Source organism: Pogona vitticeps, chromosome 6 (assembly GCF_051106095.1).
Source record: "Pogona vitticeps strain Pit_001003342236 chromosome 6, PviZW2.1, whole genome shotgun sequence".
In the NCBI taxonomy this organism is placed as follows: Eukaryota; Metazoa; Chordata; class Lepidosauria; order Squamata; family Agamidae; genus Pogona; species Pogona vitticeps.
This window is the reverse complement of record NC_135788.1, coordinates 8,570,699-8,593,597: the sequence shown is the minus strand read 5'-3', so window position 1 is coordinate 8,593,597 and position 22,899 is coordinate 8,570,699. Positions and strand designations below refer to the sequence as shown.

Sequence of the window (22,899 nt, the reverse complement as noted above, 5' to 3'; positions counted from 1 at the left end):
CCATGCAACTTAATTTTATTTCCTTTGGAAAGGATGCCTTTCAAGATCTTCTGGCAGGGAGATTTTGGAGACAATGAGGTATGGCAGAGACAGGCAAGAGAGAGGATATTTCTAACTCCTCAGGCTCAGGAAAAAAAATCAGCGTCTCTCCACAAGAAAACCCAAATAATTTCTGAGTTAATTTAAGACAAGCTTCTAAGGGCTCAGCCTTACTCATGGATACCAATGGGCCTATACAGAAAGAAATCTAGTAATGGCACTGTTCAGCTTCTCCCACAGCTAACATCGTCCCACCATAAGCAACAGTAGGGGCTCTACCGTAACAATTTTTATTCCATTCCCTCAAACCATCACTAACAAGTTGATAGGCCTGTAAGAAAGTTTGGTTTTAATTATAAGATACTACTCCGGTTCGTTTTAGTGCATTGTTTAAAAACGTCTATGTGAGCCAGTGCATTCTGTTACAAACACTTAAAAGGCCTTAATAAATTGAAACCATTCAAAGATATAATGAATGACCGCTTGCCAGGTAGTAAATGGGACATCAGGAAATGCTTTATGTGCCTGCCAATACGGCATTGCCCTCTAGCATAGGATAAGCCTGGGGTATATGACAGTGGTCCCCAACCTTGAACCTCCTGATGTTCTTGGACTACAACTCCCAGAAGCCTTTACCACTACCTCTGCTGGCCTGGATTTCTGGGAGTTAAAGTCCAAGAACATCTGGAGGCCCAAGGTTGTGGACCACTGGTATATGGGATAATCTCTGGAAAGGCAGCCAATGGCTCAAACAGGTTGATTCCCACTGACCATTACAAGGGAGAAAGACATACAGAACCCATGCCATTCTCACTATTTCAGAACCAAATGACAGATTCACAGGCCAGGATAAATATCCCCCCCTTCCAATCCTATATTGGGAGTGAACTTAAATTTTGTTCTATTTTCAGGCAGGTAAAACAGTTTCACCCCTTGGCCCCCACCCACTAACAGCCTCAAGAAATCTTTCGACTTCAGAGCCCTTTCCAGATGTTCAGCATTCCCTTCTCTTCATTGCAGGTTCTACTTCCAGAGGGCCTCCATTAAAAATTCATTTAATCAGCAGCCAGGTACAGCATCTGCTGCAATTTACCTGGGTCTCTAAGGCAAAGCCCCTGACTTTTTAGTTTTTGAAATAAGCACCTCTGTTCCCTACACGGGGCTCAAGTAACATATAAAAATGTCTTCCAATTAATCAGAAACCTTGGATCTTCAAACAGGCCAACAGATTGCTGATGTACAGCTGGGCTCACTTCAGCTGCTGAGACACACCAAAGGTGAAGGGAAAAACCAAGCCTCACAGTGACTTACCCAGAACAAAAAATAAAATAAAAATAAAATTAAAAAAACACTAGGGAGGTTTCTCAACCGGGGGCTCCCATTCAGCATGGTGCCACTGGGCCTTATTTGCTTCTCTGTTTCTTTAATGGAAAAAAACTTTCTAGGGATTTTTTAAAAATATGTAATTCATTTCCCCCCCTGACACGTGGACTCTATTTTTCCTTCATTAAACTCAAGAATGTCTTATATGGCCATCTAATGTATGCATACTAGACTAAAGCCTTCCACATATTATCTACCAGGAAAGTGAGTTTTCTACTCATGTTGTCAGGAAAATCAACACTAACAGAGGACTCACTCAGATAAGCATTGGACCTGCAGTTTAGTCTGCTGCAGAGATGGGTGGGCTCACTCTTTCTTCTTCTTCTGGTGGTCACATGATGTACCGTATTTTTCACACCATAAGACACACTTTTTCCCCACAAAACAGGGGGGTGGAAAGTCTGTGCGTCTTATGGAACGAAGAAAACAGATTATATTTTCCTGTTTTCTTCTCCTAAAAAATTGGTGCGTCTTATGGAAAGGTGCGTCTTATGGAGCGAAAAATACGGGTAATTACTGGAGTGAACCAAACTGTCCCCAGAACACCCCTACCCACATCTTTCTGAGCCCCTGTCAGGGGCTTCTACTTTTTTGATACAAGTAGATCTGGTCTGTTTCCAGCATGTGTGATTGTTGGGAAGGGACCAAAAGCAGGCCTTCCTGTCAAGATTCCTTCCAACTGGAATGTCCAGTTTTGTGAAGTGGCTTCATAAATAAGCCACTTCACGATATTGGCAAATTGAACCTTCCCTCTACTTCTTCCTGCCAACCTAACCATTCGAAAGCATGGAAAAATGAGAGTCGATAAGTTGGTACTACCAGGGTAGGAAGGTCATGGCATTCTGTGTCTAGTCGTGCTGGCCACATGACCACGGAAACTATCTACGGACATACGCTGGCTCCATGGCTTGGAAATGGGGATGAGCACCACGCCCTAGAGTCGGACACGACTGGACTAAATGTCAAGGGGAGCATTTACCTCTACTTCTTGGTGGATGGGCAAGGGAAGTGAAATTTCTTTTTAAGACACAGGTAAACTATTGCTGAGGTGCTGCATCCTTCATTCCTCGCCTTGTTTCAATGGGATCCATTCCTTTGCCCACATTCTACTCACACAGGAGGGCCCCAAGCCCGGCACACCTTTCCACCACAACAAACGTGGTTGTGTCATCAGGTCTAAGAACCACCCTGGACTTGCCAAGTCGATTATCCTCGTTGCCTTGTTTTCCCATTGAAGAGGAAGCATTAGAAAAATAAAAACATTTACCTAGTTTTGAGTATCCAATCTCTCTTCCTAACAACTGATCAAGATGCTTTGAAGGGAATGGTGCTGCTCCTGAGGCTTCTGCTTTGTTCTTCAATAAAGAAGCTCTGTTGCTATAAAAGGCCATCAAGTCTTCTGACTTGTGGCAGTCCTATGAACCAGGGACTTCTAAACGTCCTAGCACAAACGGGCCTGCTCCACTTTTTCAAACTAAAGGTTGGTGGGTCTCAGACCCGCAGAGCTGGAAAGGCTCATCCAGTCCAGCCCTTCAGGGACGCACAAGTGGGGAATTGAACTCCCAGCCTGTGGCAGCCAGACCTAAACCACTGAGCTATCCTGCATCTGTCTCACGTTTTGACTTCTTCTTTTCCTACCACTTTCTGCATTTCTTAGCATCATGTCTTCCCCAGCAAGTCTTTTCATGTTCAACAAAGCCCTCAGTTTTGTCAATTTAGCTTCCAGGGAGGCATGCACTTTCCCTCCCTTTGTATTTCAAGCTAGGAAAGGAATTTGTCACCAGAGGGAGCTCTTGCAGCTCAAGTCAGGCAGCAAAAACAAAATGTTCTGACTGCAAATACAGGAGACAGTAAAAGCTTGGGCGCTGCAGGGCACAGAATCTGTGTTGCAGTCAGGAATTGTGGTGTGTTACTACTAAAGGCTGAATGGCAGCCTGCTTACTACTTCAGAGAGTCCATACAGAACCACTGGAGCGTTCTAGCAGCAAACAGTTGGTAAATGCCACTCAGTAAAGGTTCCCGTTGACATTTAGTCCAGTCGTGTCCAACTCTAGGGGGGCGGTGCTCATTCCCATCTCCAAGCTGTAGAGCCAGCATTTGTCCGTAGACAGTTTCTGTGGTCACGTAGCCAGCCCAACTAGACACAGAACGCCATGACCTTCCCACCGTGGTGGTACCTATTTATCTACTCGCATTTACATGCTTTCAAATGGCTAGGTTGGCAGGAGCTGGGACAAGTGACGGGAGCTCACTCCGTCGCATAGATTCGATCTTATGACGGCTGGTCTTCTGACCTTGGAGCACAGAGGCCCCTCTTGTTTAACCCGCAGTGCACCACATTCCTAAATGCCACTATAACCTAGCATAAATAGGTAAGCTAAGGGAAGAATAATCACCAGATCCTCCCCATTTAAGGCTTGCTGGCTGGACAGCTCAGTGAGCTCAGTATCTGTTACCATCCTCCAGCTCCTGAGCGATCACTTTAATCACGGGGAAGATGCTAGAGGCAGTGGTTACACTGATGGATTTCAGAAAAAGGAAAACCTCATAATTTTTGGAGCCTGTATAGACAGTGAAGATTTGGGAAATCTTCTTCAGACAAGAAGCAACAGGATATCAGGTGTGTAGATTGTTCTCAGGCTTCTGGGAGAAAAATGCATGTCACTAACAATGAAGTGTTTCCATTTGTACAGATAACATAGGCTGTAAAATAGCAAACTGGGGATTTAGGTTCTGGGTCCATTTGCACAGTCTACCTACAATATAACATCCAGACAAATCAGTAATGAAGATTTGTATTGATCAGATAACTTCTTATATTATTCAAGAGAAGTATGTCTAGAAAAAAACATGAGCCAGGTTTTTTTTTAAATCTTTAATTTTTTTAAAAAAAAACACACAGTGGAAAAACCTATAGTCTGAGAATTGAAGATTCCAATCAATAGTGCAAGACACCCTCCCCACCCTCACTTTTATTCGTAACACAAACTCTGATCACTTTGGTTCAGATACTTACAAGTATTGGCAAGATTGAACTTCTAACATACATTTTGGCTGTCTTCTCGAAACACAGATTTACAAATAAACTTTTACAAGTAAAATACTTACTGATTTCATGATTACATATTTACAGTTTACAGTTGTCCTCTCTAGTTACATCTAATCATTAAGTTTGCTGATGTAGGAAAGTAGTTCTCTGCATCCAGTGTGATGGTTATCAGCCATCAACTAAATTTAGTGGATACAGTGATTCCTGCATTACAGATGTCCATAAGGGCGCACTCACCCATGTTAATACGACTGAAACTACAATATTTAAAGGGTATCGATATACCTTTAAAAACCAATGAAATATGAAAAATGAGACTTTTAGGTTGCAACAATTATTTTATCATTCAGTAATAACCACAGACTTCAACTAAGCTCCTTCAGAGCAGTCAAATGTTCTCACTGCTTACAGGTTTCCTGACCACCTCTCTTCATTCGAGAAAACAGGAGACAGGAAGTTGCCTACACAAGCTCTGCAGAGCTTTCCTTGAAAATGATCCTCACCCAATATTCAAAAAATTCAAATTACCATATACTGTTTTCCTAGCTAAATCAAGGGCCTAGAAAATATCCTTACCTATCCCCATCAGCATGTGTGGCTCTCAAAATCTGATCCCACCAGCCCTCAGGATGAGCTTTCTTCTTCACTGTCATTGTTCAAGCTCATTAGAGGAGACTCTTGTATCCACAGCAATGCACAGGACCTTATACTTACAGCAGCAGGCTGCACCCCGACGACAGTACAAGGACACTTTGCCGCCCCGCCCCCCCAATAGCAAAGAGGTGTCAGTAGGCTGAGGAAGCTAAAAAGGCAGAGGGGGCAGAAATTATTTAGAAAGTATACTGGAGTTCTGCTAATTTGAGACACACCTTTTAGGACATTTCTTTGAATAAAAACTGGGGTAAGTTCTTTACATTCAATTTAAACATAAGTGACTGTCAGGGTAAACCATATGAAACTAAAAGGGGAAAACAATTGCTTAATATGGAGCAGTAGCACAGAATGTAAAGTCTAGAATATTCCTTTCAGAAGAGTAGAAGGTATAAAATATCATGTACTACTTATTTCCAATTTTGCTTTGCCTCCATGCAGCACTGAAGTGAGTTTGAAAGTCTTGTCTTTCATATTAATTGTTCAATGGAGATATTAAAGAGAAGACTACATGGCTCAGATTTGTCTCAATTGTACATTGCACTTTAAATTATGAGACCTAATACTGGTTCATTAGGTCAGTTGTGGCCTATACTGTTCAAATGACTATTGTGCTCACCACAAAACTACTTAGAAACACCCAAATGCTTAATGTAGTGACAAAAGCACTCTTCCTTACAAGGCAATCACAGATTGCAAGTTCTATGGGATTGCAAAAAAACCCACACCAACCCCAAACAGAAACACAAACTGATCTCTTCAAAAATATTCTGTGAAACAAGTTCATTTACAAGAAGCATTCAGTATCATTGGTGGTCCTCTCATGACAATACTTGTTCGGGCTCAGAAAGCAGACTGACTCCCAGGAAGCTCATAAGGCGTCACATAACATCCCTTTTTCAGCTGGCCTACCACTCTGGGAACAGGCTACCCGTCTACTTAACAGATATGTGATGACACACATTAATGAACACAACTTCCTCTCAACTGTGTGTATCCAACAGCAGAGCAGAAGCAGAGGATCATCAATCTCCGTGTGACCATAACAGATGAGCAATTTATAGACTTCTTGCTTCTCTGTCTACAAACTAGTCTGTTTCCATTTCCACTGATTATATACTCAAAAAAGGACATCTAGCACGCCAACTAAGTACTCCCATGAAAACTTCTGTGAAATGGATAGGGTCCTTGCATCTCTCCGTCTGACTTCACTGGAGCCTGCAAAGAACTGAGTGGACTCTGCCCATAGTCTATTATTTCTTCACCAAACACCTGAAGGATTATACTCTTATTCTGATCACCTTCTTTTGGTTTTGTCTTAAAGGCAACCCTACGTTGAAGAACATCTGGATGAATACTATTCCTATTAAACCCACCTCTCGACACCACTCAGCTTTCTTTGGGCACTTGTGCAAAGCTTGTAACTATGTTTTGTTTCAAGGCTTTGAAATATGGCAGCTGTTTCAATGACCTTCAGCTGAAAACCAGGACTTCACAAGAACTGTCACCAAGCGTGGGCTTGCTATGCATTTAGTCTTTGCTGGATTCTTCTGCATTCAAGCCAAGCCCAGGGACTTCTCCAAAAAATGTTGCGGCAAGCTCTTGGCCACTCAAAGGTGAATTAATTTTTCTTCACCAGTAATTTACATAGGGAGCTCACTCATGTTTCTCAAGAAGAAAAATCCAAGTTTATAATCAAGAACTGGTCTTAGTTCTGCCTCTTCACAGGCACTGTAGAGCCACATATTTAGTCACTATGAGGCTTCTCAGGAACACCCTGTGGGGAAAAAGAAGAAAAAACCACTGTAGTTTTTAAAAACTGAAGGTGTATTTACTGCATTACAGTTGAGTATGGTCTTTTAAAATAAAACACCATAAGTTCATTTTTTTTCTGCAATAGAACAAGGCAATTCAGTTCAAGCTACACAATACTTGCACCCCAACATGCTAGTTGACAGATGGACGGAGTGCAGCTTTTTCCATACTCAAGGAACTAGCATTTGCTGCCTTTCGTGACGTGATTATGATTATTACGGTAGATCAAAAAGTTCAATTTCTAAAAGATGTCGACAAGTCATTCTATACTAGGTATACTGTCCCAAGTTTCTCCCAACATGTGTTACCATACACTTGTTTTATTTACATGGACAACTGCTTTCTCCAAAAGCCATGAATAACACTACTAGCAGTACTATCTTCAAACATGCTAGTGTACAGATATTCATTTCATTTAAGAGATATGACATGTAAACAATTATGAGAATGGCTGTGGCTATGCTTTTCTAATACTAATGACACAGCTAGCATCCCAGCCCTTAATGTTGCAACAATACAGAAGAAGAGTTGGCAACATAGGTGTTTACCTCTCTTATTCAACTTACTGAAATGCAGCCCAGAACTTTTTGCTTGCATACACCAAAGGACATGATGTGCAATCTAATGTGTTTCAAAGAAATCTATTATTCTTTTAACAGTCATCAAATGAGATGATAATTAGGTGATAATTAAGGACCAACTTCTCATGCACTCTCTTTTAACAGCTATTAAATACAGACTGCACGATAATTACCATGGCCAATTGCCGTCCTATGTTTCCTACAGTCACACCTCCTGAGAAAAATATACATGGCAGCCAGGATCGGATATAAAGGAAATCTGGAGAAGTATACCTAAAAGGTAAAGAAAATAAATTTAGAATTACCTGCACCTTTAGCAACTGTTCAGTAAGATCTGTTTTCTCATTCTGGAACACGGGGCGGGCGGGGGGGAATGGACACACTTGCAGTGTTGTGAATTGGCATATTGACCTATCAAATTTTGTCAGCAGTACTGAATACCTGGTTGTGAAATCTGTTCTCTAGTTTTACTTGTATCAAATCACTTTTGTATCACTACAACCTGTATAGGGTTGAGGCTAACTGTGCCTAGTACTGTTTCAATAAAATACAATCTTACACAATACAACAAAACGTATTAGCCCGATCTCCAGCCCCATACAAGACTGCTTAGCATTGGCAAGCAATGAACACTGAGCCCTAGCCTCCTCCAAGAAAATACTGCTTTTCTATGGGGACAGCAAGTTCCTTTCTCTGGCAACTTGTCTATATTCTTTGCTGAGTACAGAGAGGAATGGAGAACCAATCCCTTCTCCACCAACCTACTCATTTGCCTGTACTCACCTGTAAGTACTTAATGAGTGCTTCAAAGAGGGCTGGTTTAGTGGCATAAGAATGTGAGGGAGGGAGCAGGAAAGAGGAGGAAATTGCCTTCTTCAATACAAGCCTGACTTTTACTTCCCCAGTCAAGTTTAAAATTATTTGACAGCTTGTTCTGTGCCATCATGTCACAACCAACCTATAGCAGTCCTAATAGGGCTTTCAAGGTAGCCCTATTCAAGGTAAGTGAGATATTTAAAGAGTGGCTTTAGCAGTTCCACTCCCCCAGTTTCCATGGCTGAGTGGGGATTTGAACCCTGTTCTTCAGAATCCCAGTGCATCACTATGTCCACTACACCATATTGGGAATCTTACTTAGCTTAGCACAGAAAAATCCTGAATCTATACATAGGAATTATGCATTGCCAAAGACAGGATGGCCAAATTCACATTTTAGCAGAAGAGTGAACACATACATTTGATGAAGGGTATAAAAAAGCATAAACATAATCCATACTTTACAAATAGGATTTCTTAAAGAAACATGATGGAAGATTCACTTACTGATAAACTCCATTATAGACAAGAAACTGTGTAATCAGAGTAGCTACAAAAGCTATTGTAATTCCAAGTCCAAGTCCACTTCTTGAACGATCAAATGTCCACCAGAGACCCAGTGACAAAGCTGCCAGTGTCAAAGAGAGCTGGACATTGTTTGCAAAATCCAGTTTCTAAGAAGGAAGCTAAGGAAAATAACGTGACCTTAAAGCCTCACAAGTTTCTTCTTGCCCCCGCCCCCAGATCTTCATTCAAGTCTTATATTGTTATGTACCATCCAGTCAGAACCCACTTACAGTGACTCTAGCAGTTTTCAAGATAAATAAGATATTTAAGGAGTGGCTTTATCAGTTCCAAACTCCCAGTGAGTTTCCATAGTTGAGTGAGGATTTAAACCCAGGTATTTGTACAATTACACTTTTCACATTTCACTTATCTCTTGTCTTTAATTCACTTCTCACCAACTCAGTGAGATAGAAGAAACAACAGGTAACAGCAGTACAATTACAGTACCTCCTTATTGCAGATATACTGTTTTCCTCTAATAGTTAAGAGAGTAACCCACCTTAACCACTGTGCGCATATGGAAGAAATAAGAATGATCAAATTACTGCAGAATATTATCTGTGAGTAATCAAGACTTACAAAAATCACACCAATCATACACACCACTCTGATGTTAATATCAAGCGATGACTGGCTTGCATAAATACAAATTATAGATTTGGTTGATTTGGTAGCTGACCAACAATTACCAGTTCTATCCAGACACCTCTGATCAGCTACTTTTTTAAAGGGTGTTTTTAATGGCTAGAGACCTCCTAATCTCCCATGTGCTGAACAAAGAGGCCTTCTGCAGAACCTGCCCAGCTACTCAAAGAGATTCATTTGAGTTGACAGCACCTAACTCGGTACCCTCAACATGGGAAATTGAACAGACACAATCAGCTCTGGTTTACTTGTCATTTTAAACTCCATATGACTAGGGATATTCCTGGGTAGTGTCTTATACAGACACCTGGGAATCAGAGAGCCAATGTGGAGATCTTTCAGACCATCCAGTAGGAGTTATGAACACTTTTGTCAGCCTTGGAATCAGACCTAATCCCTTATATTACTATAGGAGACTGTTCCTTATAGTAACAAAAGCAGTCTTACCCACCAGATCTTTCCAAATACAACCTGAATGCAGTAGTTCACGGAACCAAGTTTCAAGGGAGATTATCAATTTTAAATGAACATTTTAGTGTAAAGCACTGTGGAATTAGCATTTGAAAAATGCAATCATTCTGCCACATTTATTTTATCAGTAAAGCTGGTGGAATATTGACTGACAAGCACTTTAAAAAAATGAAGCATAACAACAACAACAACAACAACCCACCCCACTGTAGACAGAAATTAGCCAATCATTTTAAGGATACTGCACTTGCATGGTTAATACCAACGAAGACTGCTATACATCGCATTACGCTGGCCCATTCTCGCTTGAATTTGTGAGGCTCGCCAAGATGACTATCAATGCAGGGGTAAAGCAGGCCAATAACAGCTGTAAGACAATAAGACAAAATTCTCACATAGTTATTACTATCAAGGTAGTGTACATATGCATCTCCAAAATACACAGTGAAATCTCACAAAGAGGAATAATTCCTTACTGTTATATCTCTGTGGTATTTAAGAAACATATTGTGCTACCAAATATGGGCATATGGTTTAAAAAAGATGGCACACTATAATTCAGAGCCTGTCAATTCTGGTTGCGAGAGAGTTACCACTGATACTCAGGAAAAGGAAAGGTAGGGATAATTACTATCTGCCCTGCTGTACAGAACTGTAGTATTTGTCAGCTTCCAGATAAACTCCCAAGTTCACAGATCTGTACAGCTATGAACAGTGTTAGTTCTGATAATCTTCTCTGAATTCTGATAAACTGTCTTGACTAAGGAGCCAGTAATTCTTCCTCCTTTCTTCCAGAAATTCTACACATTAAAACCACCTTCCACTTTAAAATGCAAATATTTTAATACAACAGAACCCTGCTTAAGACTGAGCCAAACTACTATATAGTTGACAATGACTGGCACTGGCAGTCTAACATTTCATACCAGATTCTTTCCTGGCCTACCTGGAGATGCCAAGGATTAGACCCAAGAATCTCTGCATGGAAAGCATGTGCTCTGCCACTAAGCTGCTATTTATTTTTTTACCTGGTTTCCATTATGGTACTTAAAACAAGCACTTTCTCTAATTAACAGAGAACTACTTGCTTGTAAAATACTATTTAGCAGGTACCATTGAAGTAGGGTAAGTCCTGGAATGATCACCTTTATTTTTGCTAAATCAGCTCTACTTGGGTGTTTATTTACTGTAGGCATTACATGGCATGCACCAGGCTTGGGAGAAACGATCAGCACTCCAAGTGGTAACTTATTTCTCCACCAGAATGGCAGAGACCTGGTTTGAGTAGTTTCTAACTTCAAATAGCCTTGACCAGGTGATGCTGGCATGTATACCTGGTAAACAACTACGAGGAATAGTTCTTGTCTTCTAACAGTGGCAAACTCTGTCTGCTTCTGTGAAGCCTAACCAAAACTAGCCTCTTCACCCACACAAACCAGAACTGCTGAAGGAAGACTGCATACCTATGGTAATGAGCCAAGTGATTGTTTCCTATGGCCCTGGAGTAATACCTATAGCCAAAGAGGCAGGTGCATCCAGTCCTAAGCCATCAGCAAATTCCTTTAGTACCAGAAAAATGTTTTGAAAACTGTATTTAATGATTTCTGAAAATAACTTCTGGAATCATACAGTAAATGAAAAGAAGTTATTTCAGAATTATAGTTACCAACATGGCACTAACAATAAAATTTAATTGGATTAAAAATCCCTGTATGATAGTGAGTTGAAGCAGTGTGGCTTTGACAAGTCATGCCTCCCTTCTTCAGGCCTAAGATGCTATTTGCAAAATAGAAATAACAGTAACTTAACTCACATGATCAGTGGGGGAAATTAGATTGGGTTGTGAACAGGTAGCCCTCCAGATACTGTTAGGCTGCATCTTCCAGCACAGTCAAGGTGCGGAATCCATGGGAGTCCAACAATATCTGGAGAACTATATACTGTAGCTCCTGTCCTTGACAAATAAAAGCACAAAGCACAGCAATAACACCACTGAGTACAGATACTCTTGTATGTTAAAATGATTAACCAGGTCACTGAACAGTTTGCACTGAATCATAAACTTGAATGCTCTTCAAGCCCTTTGTCCTTCTTACGCTTTGGGCTTGAGATCATGCTACGTCAGCCTGAATATCAAAGGGGGAAAATATCCTTACAGACATGTTTTTGTATAGCTTTATTACTGCAGAGTCATCTCGACTCTGCCTCTTTTCTTTGTGGCTCTGTTCATAGGTTTGACAAGCATGAAAATGGTTTTACAGTTCAAACATTTCTGCAAACCATGCAACACTGTACTCTAAACAGTACAACTGTCAAGAATGCTCTTCATTTATGCTGTTTGTGTTCAGTGTATAGTTAGTACCATGCCATTTGTCTGCTTTAAACATGCAGATATATGCTTCATTTCTACCGTTTAACAAAGGAGCTTCCTATTTAGAGAGAACATTTTGCCTTGGACTATGTGACATATCTGGCTTAACACCTGCCCCCCTCACCCTCAAGTTTCTGCTGGCAACTGAAGCTGCTGCAGCTGCTCTTAGGACAGGAACACAGCCAAACTTCACTTCCCCTCCTCTGCTGTCACAACATGTGACTTCCTTGTTTTTGATTCAAGTGTGTGGCATGTTCAGGCTGGCAACCAATAAGAAAGGGAACAGGAGACTCGCCAGTTTTAAGAGAGAACCAATAGAAGGCAAGAGAGTGGTGATGAGTCATGCCATCCCCTGTGTTGAATCTTGACAGACAATACAGTAGCTAGAGCAAACTCCTCCTTATTTCCAGGATCAACCACAGTGCCAACTTTTAAAGCAATATGAGTCCAGGAAGACAACATACTGACTTAACCCATAATTTCTGCAAAATGCCTGGTCACTGGAAAACTACAAATTGTGGAATTTTTTTATATAGAGCAACTTGGCTTTTTGTAATCTATGTTTAATGATGCTGCTCTCTAAAGTTTCTCAATACCTGGACACATGAATAATTCTTTTACATTCTTATTGATAACAATCACTCTTGAGAAAAGCCCAGCAACTTGAAAAAAGCTGCTCTGGGAGCTTTTGACTAAATAAATTTAAAAGGCTTTCAATAAGTGAAGGAAAGAAGAACATTACAAAAACTTGTCAATTAAACACTCTTCAAAATAATATAACAAACTCACTCTTAGTTTTCTAAACAAATATCTCCAAACAAGCATCACTGAATCCAGTGGCTCACCTGCTGCTGTCCCACAGCAAGGGGGCACCCACCAGGCAGAGGAGAAAATTGTAGATATGACCTCTTCAGGGAACAGCGTCACATTTCTCTGGATCTGCAGCAAATTCAGCACCAATGCGAGAAAAGTGCCCACAACAAAAAGCACCAGGCTCCTCTGCACTACGTCCCTGCTCAAGTTCAAACTGCTGCTGGTGCTACTGCCAATGTTAGATTTGCTAGTCTTCTGTGCTCCATGACCTACTAAGGTCAAGGGAGAACCTGAGACCGATGTGCTCAACATTTCGCCCACCCTGGCTGCCAGCTCTGTAGCGGTTCCACCTAAGGGGCCTTTATGTCTTCCTCTAGCTGTACAGGAACAACTCCACGTATGGTCTTCCAGTCTGGGCATAGGTTTCTCCATCAGATTTCTGAAAATGCATGAAGCAGCTGTTGTTAGTGCCGGCATTAGTCAGGCTGCCAAGTAAGCTTCTTTACAAATGAGTTAAGCCAGAGACAGATAAAACTCATTAAGTGGGAACATCATAGCTCAGGTATGCTTCAGACACAGACATACAGGTGGCCTTCATTACTTGGGTGATGAGCACACAATGAAGACAAGACTCTGGTCTGGAAGGCCTTTGAAAAATCTATCTGCCTCACTGTTACATTCCCAATTTGTGGAACTTACTTTCTAACATCTGGGTAGCAGCTTCCAAGACTGCTTTCTTTCAAGAGTAAACTTCCATCCACTGGCAAATGGCACTTTCCTGTTTGGAAGTATAGCTACTCTGCTATTCATCACTTGTGTTTATTCAGTAAAAACCTTAGAAACTACTTTATAATTAACTGAGACCATTGTTCTAATTTAGCCCTGTCCTGTCAACCCTGATTATGTTGCACGAGACTGATGGTGTATACAAGCTACAGTTGAGCTAGGCTTGCTCTCTCTCTCTCTCTCTCTCTCCCCCAAAAAAACAAAAAACTAGGGTTGCACTTCTATGTCTGACTACTTAAAATTTAAGCATATACAATATACCAATATTTATTTTCAAATAAATCTGCATAGGACTGGTCTACACTGTTGTATTTACTTTACAAGTCAAAGTTGAATATGTGAAACCGCTTTTGACCAACTCCGCATTATTCTGCCTAACTGACAGAACAGCTCAGAGGTGTCAGACAGGGGTCATTACCCATCCTACTTGGAAGTACTGGGGACTGAAACTGAGAACTCTTTTATAAAAAACATGTGTTCTGTCACTGAGTTATGGCAAAGGTAGGGCCCCTAAGCCAGAAAGAATGCCCCTTATTGCTAAAAGGGACTGATCACAAAGTCAACCCAGCCTTGGGTAACCCAGATGTTCTTGAACTGCAACTCCCAGAAACCTTCACCACTAGCTGTGCTGATCTGGATTTCTGGGATGTGCAGTCCAAAAACACCTGGGTCACCCAAGACTGTGGTCCACTCACTGCTCTAGAGTCTTGACGGTGATAACTGTTTCATACTAACCTCATACTAACCAATCAGAGGCAGATGAGACTCAAACCAAACCATTAGGGGAAATACAATAATCACTACAGTATTTGCCTTCCACGCCAGTCAAATTTCTGAAGAAATAAACTATCCACTGATGAGGCTGGAAGAAACAGTCCTATCCAGATATTCAATTACGAATTCCCCTTCCTATTGACTTCCTGGGCCCTCAACCCTACATTTAAATCCCTCAAACTCTCCCAATATTTGGAAGATACTCTTGGTCCATAAGCAACTGTCTGCTGGTTCTTCGCTGGTAAAACACTTCGTATTTCCAATTGCAGGTGAGCACAACAAAGTCTTGTGTATCCTAAAAGTTGCGCCTGGGTACAAGGCTTCAGTTGTATCCTGTAGGGAGAAAAGAGGTCGGGCAGCAGGCACAGCTGAGCATCCCCAGAGAGGCATCCTTGCCAACCTCTGTTCCCTCTCTACACAATAGGCAGCTGCAGCCACGTATCGCCGGGGCACGTTTTTACCTGTTGCAAAAGGAAGGCATACGGGAGATTCCTCACTTCTCCCCCTAGCTGTCCCCGGGGAGTCACCCTGGGGGCCCGGCCGGTCCTCCAGCTCTCCTCAACGAGCTGCCCTCTCCTTCGTTGCCGAAAAAAGGTCCCCTTGCTTTGGAGAGCGTCAAGAGCGGGCGCGGAAGGGGCAATGCCCACCCACCTCCGCCCACAACGGGTCAAGGCACGCGAGGAGGCCGCCCAAGCAAACCGGGCACGGTCAGGCAGCAGGCCTTGACCGTTAACTGTCCTCTCCACCTCACCCCCCTCGTTTCAGCACTCGGAGGTAGACTGCGCCTCGTGATGGAGTCCTCATTAGCCTTCAAGGGAGCCACATTCCCGCTCCTGTCCATGAAACGCGCGCGAAGGAGACTTTGCCTCAACAGAGAGAAAAAGCCCTTCTGCCACGAAGGGGGCGAGTATCCGTCTCCCCCACCCCCCACCCCGGGCCTGGTTTCCTACCTGGCTTGCCCTCGGTCGGTCGGTCGGTCGGTCTGGACCTCACAGCTCGTCCCCGGCCCCGTAATTCGCCTTCCTTCCCGCTCCGCTCCGCTCCCTCCCTCACTAGCGCGCGCGCGCCGCGGCCCCCGCCAGAAAAGGCTTATAAAGCCGCGAGCCCCCCTCTTTTTTTTCTTTGGTCACGTTACCCGCCGCGGACCTACCGGCGGCGTCCGCGCGAGCCCCTCCGGCGTCCGCCTCCCCCGCCCGCGCCCTTCCACACGGTCAGCTGCTGACGAGGGAGGGCAGGGAGGGAGGGAGAGCGAGCGCGAGACTCGGAGGGGGCGGGGCGGGGCGAGAGAGAGAGAGAGAGAGAGAGAGTGAGAGATTTCGCGGGTCGCCCGGCGAACAACATGGCAGTCTGGTGAGGACGGCCAGCCAATGGGAGCCAGGCGGCCCATATGACGTCGGGGACACACCACCCGCCCTCCTTCAACTGACAGCTCGCCGAGAGCTGACAGGGCGGGAACGTGCCTGAGGGACGCGTTCGGAAGGAAGGGGGGCCCCCTCCGAGAGTGAGGCGACGCTCCTCGCTGAGGCGGGGCGCTCGCTCGCGCTCTCCCCTCGCGAAGATCCACGTCCGCGTGGCTGGGGGAGCTCGCGCCGTACAGAATGTTCCGTTTCCCAACCGTCTTGCTGGCGGAGAGGGGGGGGAACAGTCACGGGGGCTGCGCCAACCGCCGCCGCCGCCCGCCGAGCCTGCCACAGGGCGAAGACCTTTCACTTGCTTTCCTGTTCTTTTCCCCCCCCCTCACAAATGCAGTTTTTGTTTCGTTCGAAGAATTAAAGGAGGTTGTTTCAGCTTGTGTGACAATTGAAAAACATCAACAACACCACACACACCAAACAGCTGTCTTATTTTTTAAAAAAATTCCTCTCACTCTCTCAGGGCTTCTTGGTGAGCCTCGGGGCTGCGTGGGGATTTGAACCCACATCTCCCTAGTCTTGTTCTGAAACTGAAGCACTGAAGTACCTGGGGCTCCCTCACACAACCAACCACCTCTTCGCCTCAAACTGCTTCACCTTTTCACCATGGACATCCATAATGTTCCCCCGGAATGGCTGGACTTCCTACCTTGAAAACTTCAGACTCCTGCTTCCTATCTTGAAATCAAAACTTGGCCTCAGGCTGGATGGCACAATCCACACACACTGCAGACCGTCACGACACCCTGCTTTCTTTCCTTACCTCCCTTCTATTACGAATGGAGATAATCTTTAACAAGTGATGGCTTTGTATAGGGATGGACAGGAATTGTGCCTTTTTGACATTTCTGAACTCTCCATGGAGTTGAAATGTTGAAACTGAGGCTATTCTACTTTGGGCACATCCTGAGAAGGCACGATTCTCTGGAAAACACCATAATACTGAGAAAGGATGCAGTCAGCCATCAAAGAAGACCAGATATGAAATGGATTGACTCCAAGGGAAGCCATGGACTTGAGTTTACAAGAGGAAGGCTGTTGAGGACAGGGCATTTTGGAGATCTCTCATTCAGAGGGTCCCCCGTAACTTGGAGGCAACTTGACTGCACTAAACAACAGCCTAGGTTTTTAGTCAGAGTAGGACAGGCTATAGGTTTGTGACTAGCACATGTTGAAATAGAGCTGACTGGCAGTACCATCCTACAGGAGTAAAACTACAGTATTTGAATTCAGTGCAACAGTATTGCGAAGTAAAAGTAGGGAGAAACAGTTTCTCCTACAGATGAGTTAAAATGACCCAGAATTGGAAAGACAAGAGCCAACTGAGGCAGTGTTTTTAACCATTTTCAACGCTCAGGGATTCCAAGAAGTTACAGGTAGATCTTATTTTTCCGTTTGCCTGACAAGAGCAGCCAATGTTGGGAAGCACCTTTTTAAGATGACAAGAGGTAGAATCATTAGTCCACAAAACAAAATGTCATGGTGGCGTCAGCTTTTGGGCAAAGTTCAGTTCAGTTTTTCACTTCAGCTGGCCTTTGTTTGAGATGAGGCAACAGGGAAAGTTTGTCAAAGACCATTAAAAGGGACATACCATTGATCTCTCGGTTTGCTTTAGCCAAGCTACAATTCCAAAACTGCACTTTTCTTCTGTGCATGTAGGTGACTATGTACAAATGTCATTGCAGTTCACTCCTATCTGCAGGCAGGTTGCAAGATAATATCATATCCTCCTACTGATGGTATATGCCAGAGTTCATCTCCCCACTCTGATACTTTTAAAAATGTATTTCCTGACAACTGACAAATCTAAAATGTATTTCCATTTAAATGCATACAATGGGTTGATTCAGGTGACAATTTCCAGTTTTACCACATATGTATCCTGATACAGCAGATCTCTATGTTTACATCTTGGTTTATCAACAATGATCATAAAAGCCATGGTAAATGAAACCATACTTTCATACAAGGCCAGTGTTAAAACAAGGATTTGGATCTTGGACAATTGTGAAATCTCAGTTCCATCCTCTCCTCCTCTCTCCCTTTGTCCTATGCCATCTTGCTGGCTTCTTCTGTTCCTCTTATTTACATTCTCCTATTACCTGCCTGTCCAGTTTGCTCCTTCTCTCCCATTCTGTTTCCTCCACACTCCCCTATTTATTCCATCTGTTATTGCACTTCCTGATATCAATGTGTCATTCACAGAAGTTGTAAAACTGACATTTGGAGGCTAGTGGAGGGACATTGGGCAACATGGGGATGAATGTAAAAGCAGGGGTTTTCATAAGATGGTGGTCTGCTGTATATGGTGAAGGGAACCAAAGTGACTCCAAGATGGATTATGTATGTGCAAAAAGGACTAGGTGAGGGATGGTGAGCAACTGCCAAGTCATGATCAGGAGATTGTAAGAATGTGATAGACAGAAGGGAGGGGCCAGGAGAATGGGAGCTACAAGGGGATCGTATAAGAGGTCCCCAACCTTTTTGGGACCCTGGACTGGCTGAGCCTCTGAGGAAGGTGGGGCACACACACCTCACACTCGTGCGGGCATGCTCTCTCGGGTGCATGCACTATCTCGGGTGCATGCGCGAAATGGTGGGGGAGCGTGCGCCTGCCATCACCGGCGTGAGCACTCCCCCACCCCTTCACACATGTGCAGGAGCGCCTGCATGCCCCCTGCATGTGCACCCACCACTTCGCGAGGGCGTGCGGGCACATGCGTGAAGGGGTTGGGGAGTGCTCACACCAGCGCTGGCATGTGCGCGTGTGCACAAAGCAGCTGTGGGGAGGGGAGTGCGTGCGGGGGGGAGGTCTGTCTCAACGGTCCAGCTCAGGCCATGGACTAGCACCAAGTCACGGACCGGGGGTTGACGACTTCTGGTATAACTGTTTAAGGGTATAAAAAGGGGGGGGGGGATCACTTGTTTCTAAGCGCGGCAGTTTTAAAAGAGACTTTGCTCAGCTGATTAAAGAAATGTTTTCTGACCTCAAGGATGCTTTCTTTTGTATCCCAGTTGCACCTGAATCTCAGGACCTCTTCGCCTTTGAGTGGACTGACCCTGATACTTCACATTTGACCCAACTCATGTGGACCAATTTGGCTCAAGGACATTGCAATTCTCCGACTGTATTTGCTTCTACCCTATCCCAAGACCTCCAGCATTTTTCTCCTGCTCCTGTTACTCTTTTACAATATGTGGATGACCTCCTTCTAGCAGGTAAAACCCAATCTGAGGTTATTTCCCACTTTATCCATCTCCTCAACTTCCTTGCATACTGCAGCTATACAGTATCCTAAACTAAAATTCAGTGGGCCTCTCCTTCTATGTCCTACTTGGGTTATCTTCTAGACTCTGGAAAATGGTACATTCACCCTACAAGCTCTCAACCAGAAACAACTCTGGAGTTTTCTGGGCATGACTGACATTGTTCGCCTTTGGAGCCTCAACTTTTCTCTCCTGGTCAAACTGCTGTACTCCCTGCTCTGCAATGTCGTTGCCTGGGATTGGACAATGGAACATCAGCAAGCCTGGCAGGCCCTCCGGATTGCATTGGGCCAAGCTACCAGCCTCCTATTGCCAGACCAGACCGCATGTCCATGAAAGACATGGCATTACTGCATTTTCTACAGATAGGTTGCTGTACAGAGCATCCTTGCACATTATCTTTAAGCGTTGAAGAGCTTAAAGCAGCGGCCAGCAAATCATAAGCCATTTTGTCAAGGTTGGGTGCCTTCCTCGTATAGGTGAAGTGCATCATTTCCTTTAAAACTTCAGGTTTGATGTCACTGATGTTAACTCGGTTCTTTTTACTCTCCTCCATTTCATGTTCAAATATAGCACTGAAAACTGGAGAACGGGCTGCTAATATGTCTTTGTGAGCCTGGAACTCCTGGCCCGCCACACACAAGCAGCAGTCTGTGAAGCGAGAGTTTTCCCAAAGGCCTCCCAACTCATCAGCCAAGCGGCATTCTGGTACCTTCACCAGTACTATGTTCGTAGAGTTTTGGCCAGAGATAGTGACAGAGTCCTGTACTACATTCACCTCACAGAAGAGAGTGAGTTCATCATCTGGAAGAAGTCCATTGGCCTCATCCAAGAGGAAATCTTTTCTAATAAACTTCTCGACTTCCCAGGCTTTGTCTTGAACAAACCGATAGGCTTGCTGAGTCTCCATTGCTTTAGTTTTTTCTCCTTTTGCATTCAGGATACAGCATTTGAATTTGGCTCGGACTTCACTCTTTGGACAGCTGACCAGTGACAGGAAAAGGGAAAGGTATTCTTTCCTCTCTTCATCCATGCCTGTGACATTTGCCCCTCGTGGCCCCTGTTTGTCTTCCAAACACAGAGCACACGCAGATGTTTCTTTAATAATTCATCTGTAACTTCTTCAGGTTCATCAAGCATCAATCTTCTATTTAAATCTCACTCCTCAGACTAATCACACCTCAGATCTCCCAACTCTCTCTCCCCCCCCCCCAACTCTGACTGTAAACTCTACTCTTTTTTTCCTCCTCTCAGGCTCTGCCTTTTAACCTCTCTGGTGGCCCCACCTCTCAACCACATCAGCATAGAACATGAATAATGCATGACTTATTTTGCATAACAAGGGGTGAATGCTACAACGCCCTTTGGGTACATACCCAAACACCATTTCAATTTATCATTTGCTCCTGAGGAAAACATTGAACTTTTGATGACCTCGCCCATTTCCTCCCAGCAAAAGCTGAAGTTGCTTATTCTCCAGGTGTAGGAAAATTTTACTACTTTAATTTGAGTGTAACACCAGCTCTCCGCCACAGGTCCACTTGACATCTCTGCCAGAGGAGGAGGACTCGGTACCTTTGACATTGCCATTCTGGAGGTCAGACAAGTACTCAGAATTCAGGTACAAAAATGTGGCAGTACAGTATCTCAGAGCTGTGTATCTAAGCCATCTGATTGGCAAACGAGGACCATGTTTACCTCCCAAAGACCAAAACAATGCAAGCAAGCAATTGTGCTGATTGGAGAGGTGAGAGATGCTCCTGCTTCTTGGCCTCTTAAGGCTAAGATCAAGTGTAGTATCTGTTCTTATCAGTGTAACGTCTGATATGTTCTCTGTTTGAGGGCTCTGCATTATAAGGGTTTTTGGAAATGGGACATGGCATTGCAACTGTCTTGGATGTTCAAAATGTGCACAGCCCATAGGAATGGGGCTTGTCTGGGACAAGAGAAACAGGGCTGACACATCTGGAACAAAAGGGTCTTCCAAAAAACAAAACGAACAGCAGCAACAAAACCCACTTCCTAAATGAAGGAAAATAATCCTGAAGTTGAAGGGGCCTGGAAAAGATCTATTCAAATCTCCTGTAACTTCATGTAGGCCCATTAAACAAGCCAAATCAATGGGCAATGGAAGCGCAAACAGGATGGGTGGATGGGCCTAATTCTGGCAAAGAGCAAATCCTCCTTATAAATGCTTAAACTGCTTTCAGCTAACATCACTGTATCAGACCTCTTTACTGGGGATGGGATTTACATATTTCTGGGCTTCCTCTCCCAGAATCTGCACAGAATCCAACGGGCAGAATTCTGGGAGGCAGCAATAAGAGAGAAGGTTAGGAAGGGTCAGAGAAACCTGTCATGTTAACTCCAGAACAAAAGCTATGCAGTCGTTTTTCATTACCTTTGAACTCGTTCATGATGCCTGCTAGAAAAGGATTTATATCACAAAAATCCCAAATCTTCCACTTCAGTTCCCGAAGAAAGATGACTGGATTCTCAAACGTAACTTTCTCATTGCTCCTGATGAAGAAAAACACAGTGAACATGTCACCTCTCCCTCCGGTATATGGGAACACTTAACATACTTGTAACAAACAACAGGAAATCTTGCTGTGGAGATGGCACACCTGCAACTCCTGCTCCTAAAGATACTCACATTCTACATATGACGGCAGCCTTTGTAATTTAGCGTTATCTTTTACCATCCTGTGTTGCTATGAAGAACATAATACTGCGCCACACTTTATTTATTAGTATTAGTAATAAAATGCTATGAATTAACTAATAATGCTATTAATTAACTGGTTTGTTAATGTTTGTTAATGTTAAGGGTAGAAAAACAGGGGTGCTCTAAGTTCAAAAACATGGCAATTTTTTTCATTATCTCAGAACTGCAAAGTTGGGAATGGAAATCTGGAAAGGCAAAGACCGTTGTCCCAGGAGACAGGAGGATTACGTGATCTTCTCTGTGCAGACCCTTCCCAGCATTGTGGAGCACTAACAGAAACAAGAAGATATGCTTACCTCTGCAGGATGCTTCTGTGACAAACCCAGACCTACTGGGATCTATCACACAGTTACTAAGCTGCCACCAACCATTCCCTATAATAAGTCACACAGACCAGGGATGGATTTTCAAACAACAAATGAATAAGGTTTATTTTAAATACAAACAGGGTAAATAAAACAATCAGGTGAATAAAATAAAGTAACGTGGCTTATTCTCACACACACAAGCATACAGTTTGGTTCACCTAGAACCTTTAACTTAAAGCACAGACCCTGAACCCATCAGTTCTGGCTAACCCACAGACCCCTGAACCTTTCAGGCTGGTACTCTGACACACAGTAGTACCCTGTCAGACACCCAGACTCCCACAACAGCTTCTTCTTCCCCAGCTGCTGCTTCGTCCCAACCCAGTGTCTCACAGTCTGTCTCAGCATCTCCTCTTCACCACA

The 22,899-nt window shown here is 43.7% G+C and overlaps 1 protein-coding gene and 2 pseudogenes across 3 annotated transcripts; 1 reads left to right on the top strand and 2 right to left on the bottom strand.

Moving 5' to 3' along the window:
• Positions 1-4,782: 4,782 nt before the first annotated feature.
• Positions 4,783-16,000, bottom strand: INSIG1 (insulin induced gene 1). 2 transcript variants are annotated; one of them, XM_073002880.2, is made up of 6 exons: positions 15,912-16,000; positions 13,234-13,640; positions 10,260-10,384; positions 8,842-9,008; positions 7,692-7,791; positions 4,783-6,899 (listed from the first exon to the last, which is right to left on the bottom strand). In XM_073002880.2, exons 2-6 carry the CDS (start codon positions 13,631-13,633, stop codon positions 6,870-6,872), a joined length of 822 nt encoding a protein of 273 aa, XP_072858981.1. In that variant the 5' UTR covers positions 13,634-13,640; positions 15,912-16,000; the 3' UTR covers positions 4,783-6,869. The 2 variants fall into 2 exon arrangements, with proteins under 2 accessions (XP_072858981.1, XP_072858980.1); XM_073002879.2 differs by lacking the exon at positions 15,912-16,000 and adding an exon at positions 15,712-15,845.
• A 179-nt stretch (positions 16,001-16,179) lies between these two features.
• Positions 16,180-21,845, bottom strand: LOC144583728 (speckle-type POZ protein pseudogene; annotated as a pseudogene). Its single transcript, XR_013537640.1, has 2 exons — positions 19,792-21,845; positions 16,180-16,383 (listed from the first exon to the last, which is right to left on the bottom strand). The product of XR_013537640.1 is annotated as a speckle-type POZ protein pseudogene (transcript).
• Positions 21,200-21,405, top strand: LOC140701547 (U2 spliceosomal RNA; annotated as a pseudogene).
• Positions 21,846-22,899: the final 1,054 nt, after the last annotated feature.

Excerpts from the sequence above, each read along its gene's own strand:
- INSIG1 (XM_073002880.2), bottom strand. The coding sequence starts at position 13,633 with ATGGAGAAACCTATGCCCAGACTGGAAGACCATACGTGGAGTTGTTCC. Across the intron at positions 7,792-8,841 it reads GTCTATAATGGAGTTTATCA|GTATACTTCTCCAGATTTCC; the intron begins GTAAGTGAATCT and ends TTTACCTTTTAG. Across the intron at positions 6,900-7,691 it reads TAGGACGGCAATTGGCCATG|GGTGTTCCTGAGAAGCCTCA; the intron begins GTAATTATCGTG and ends TTTTCCCCACAG.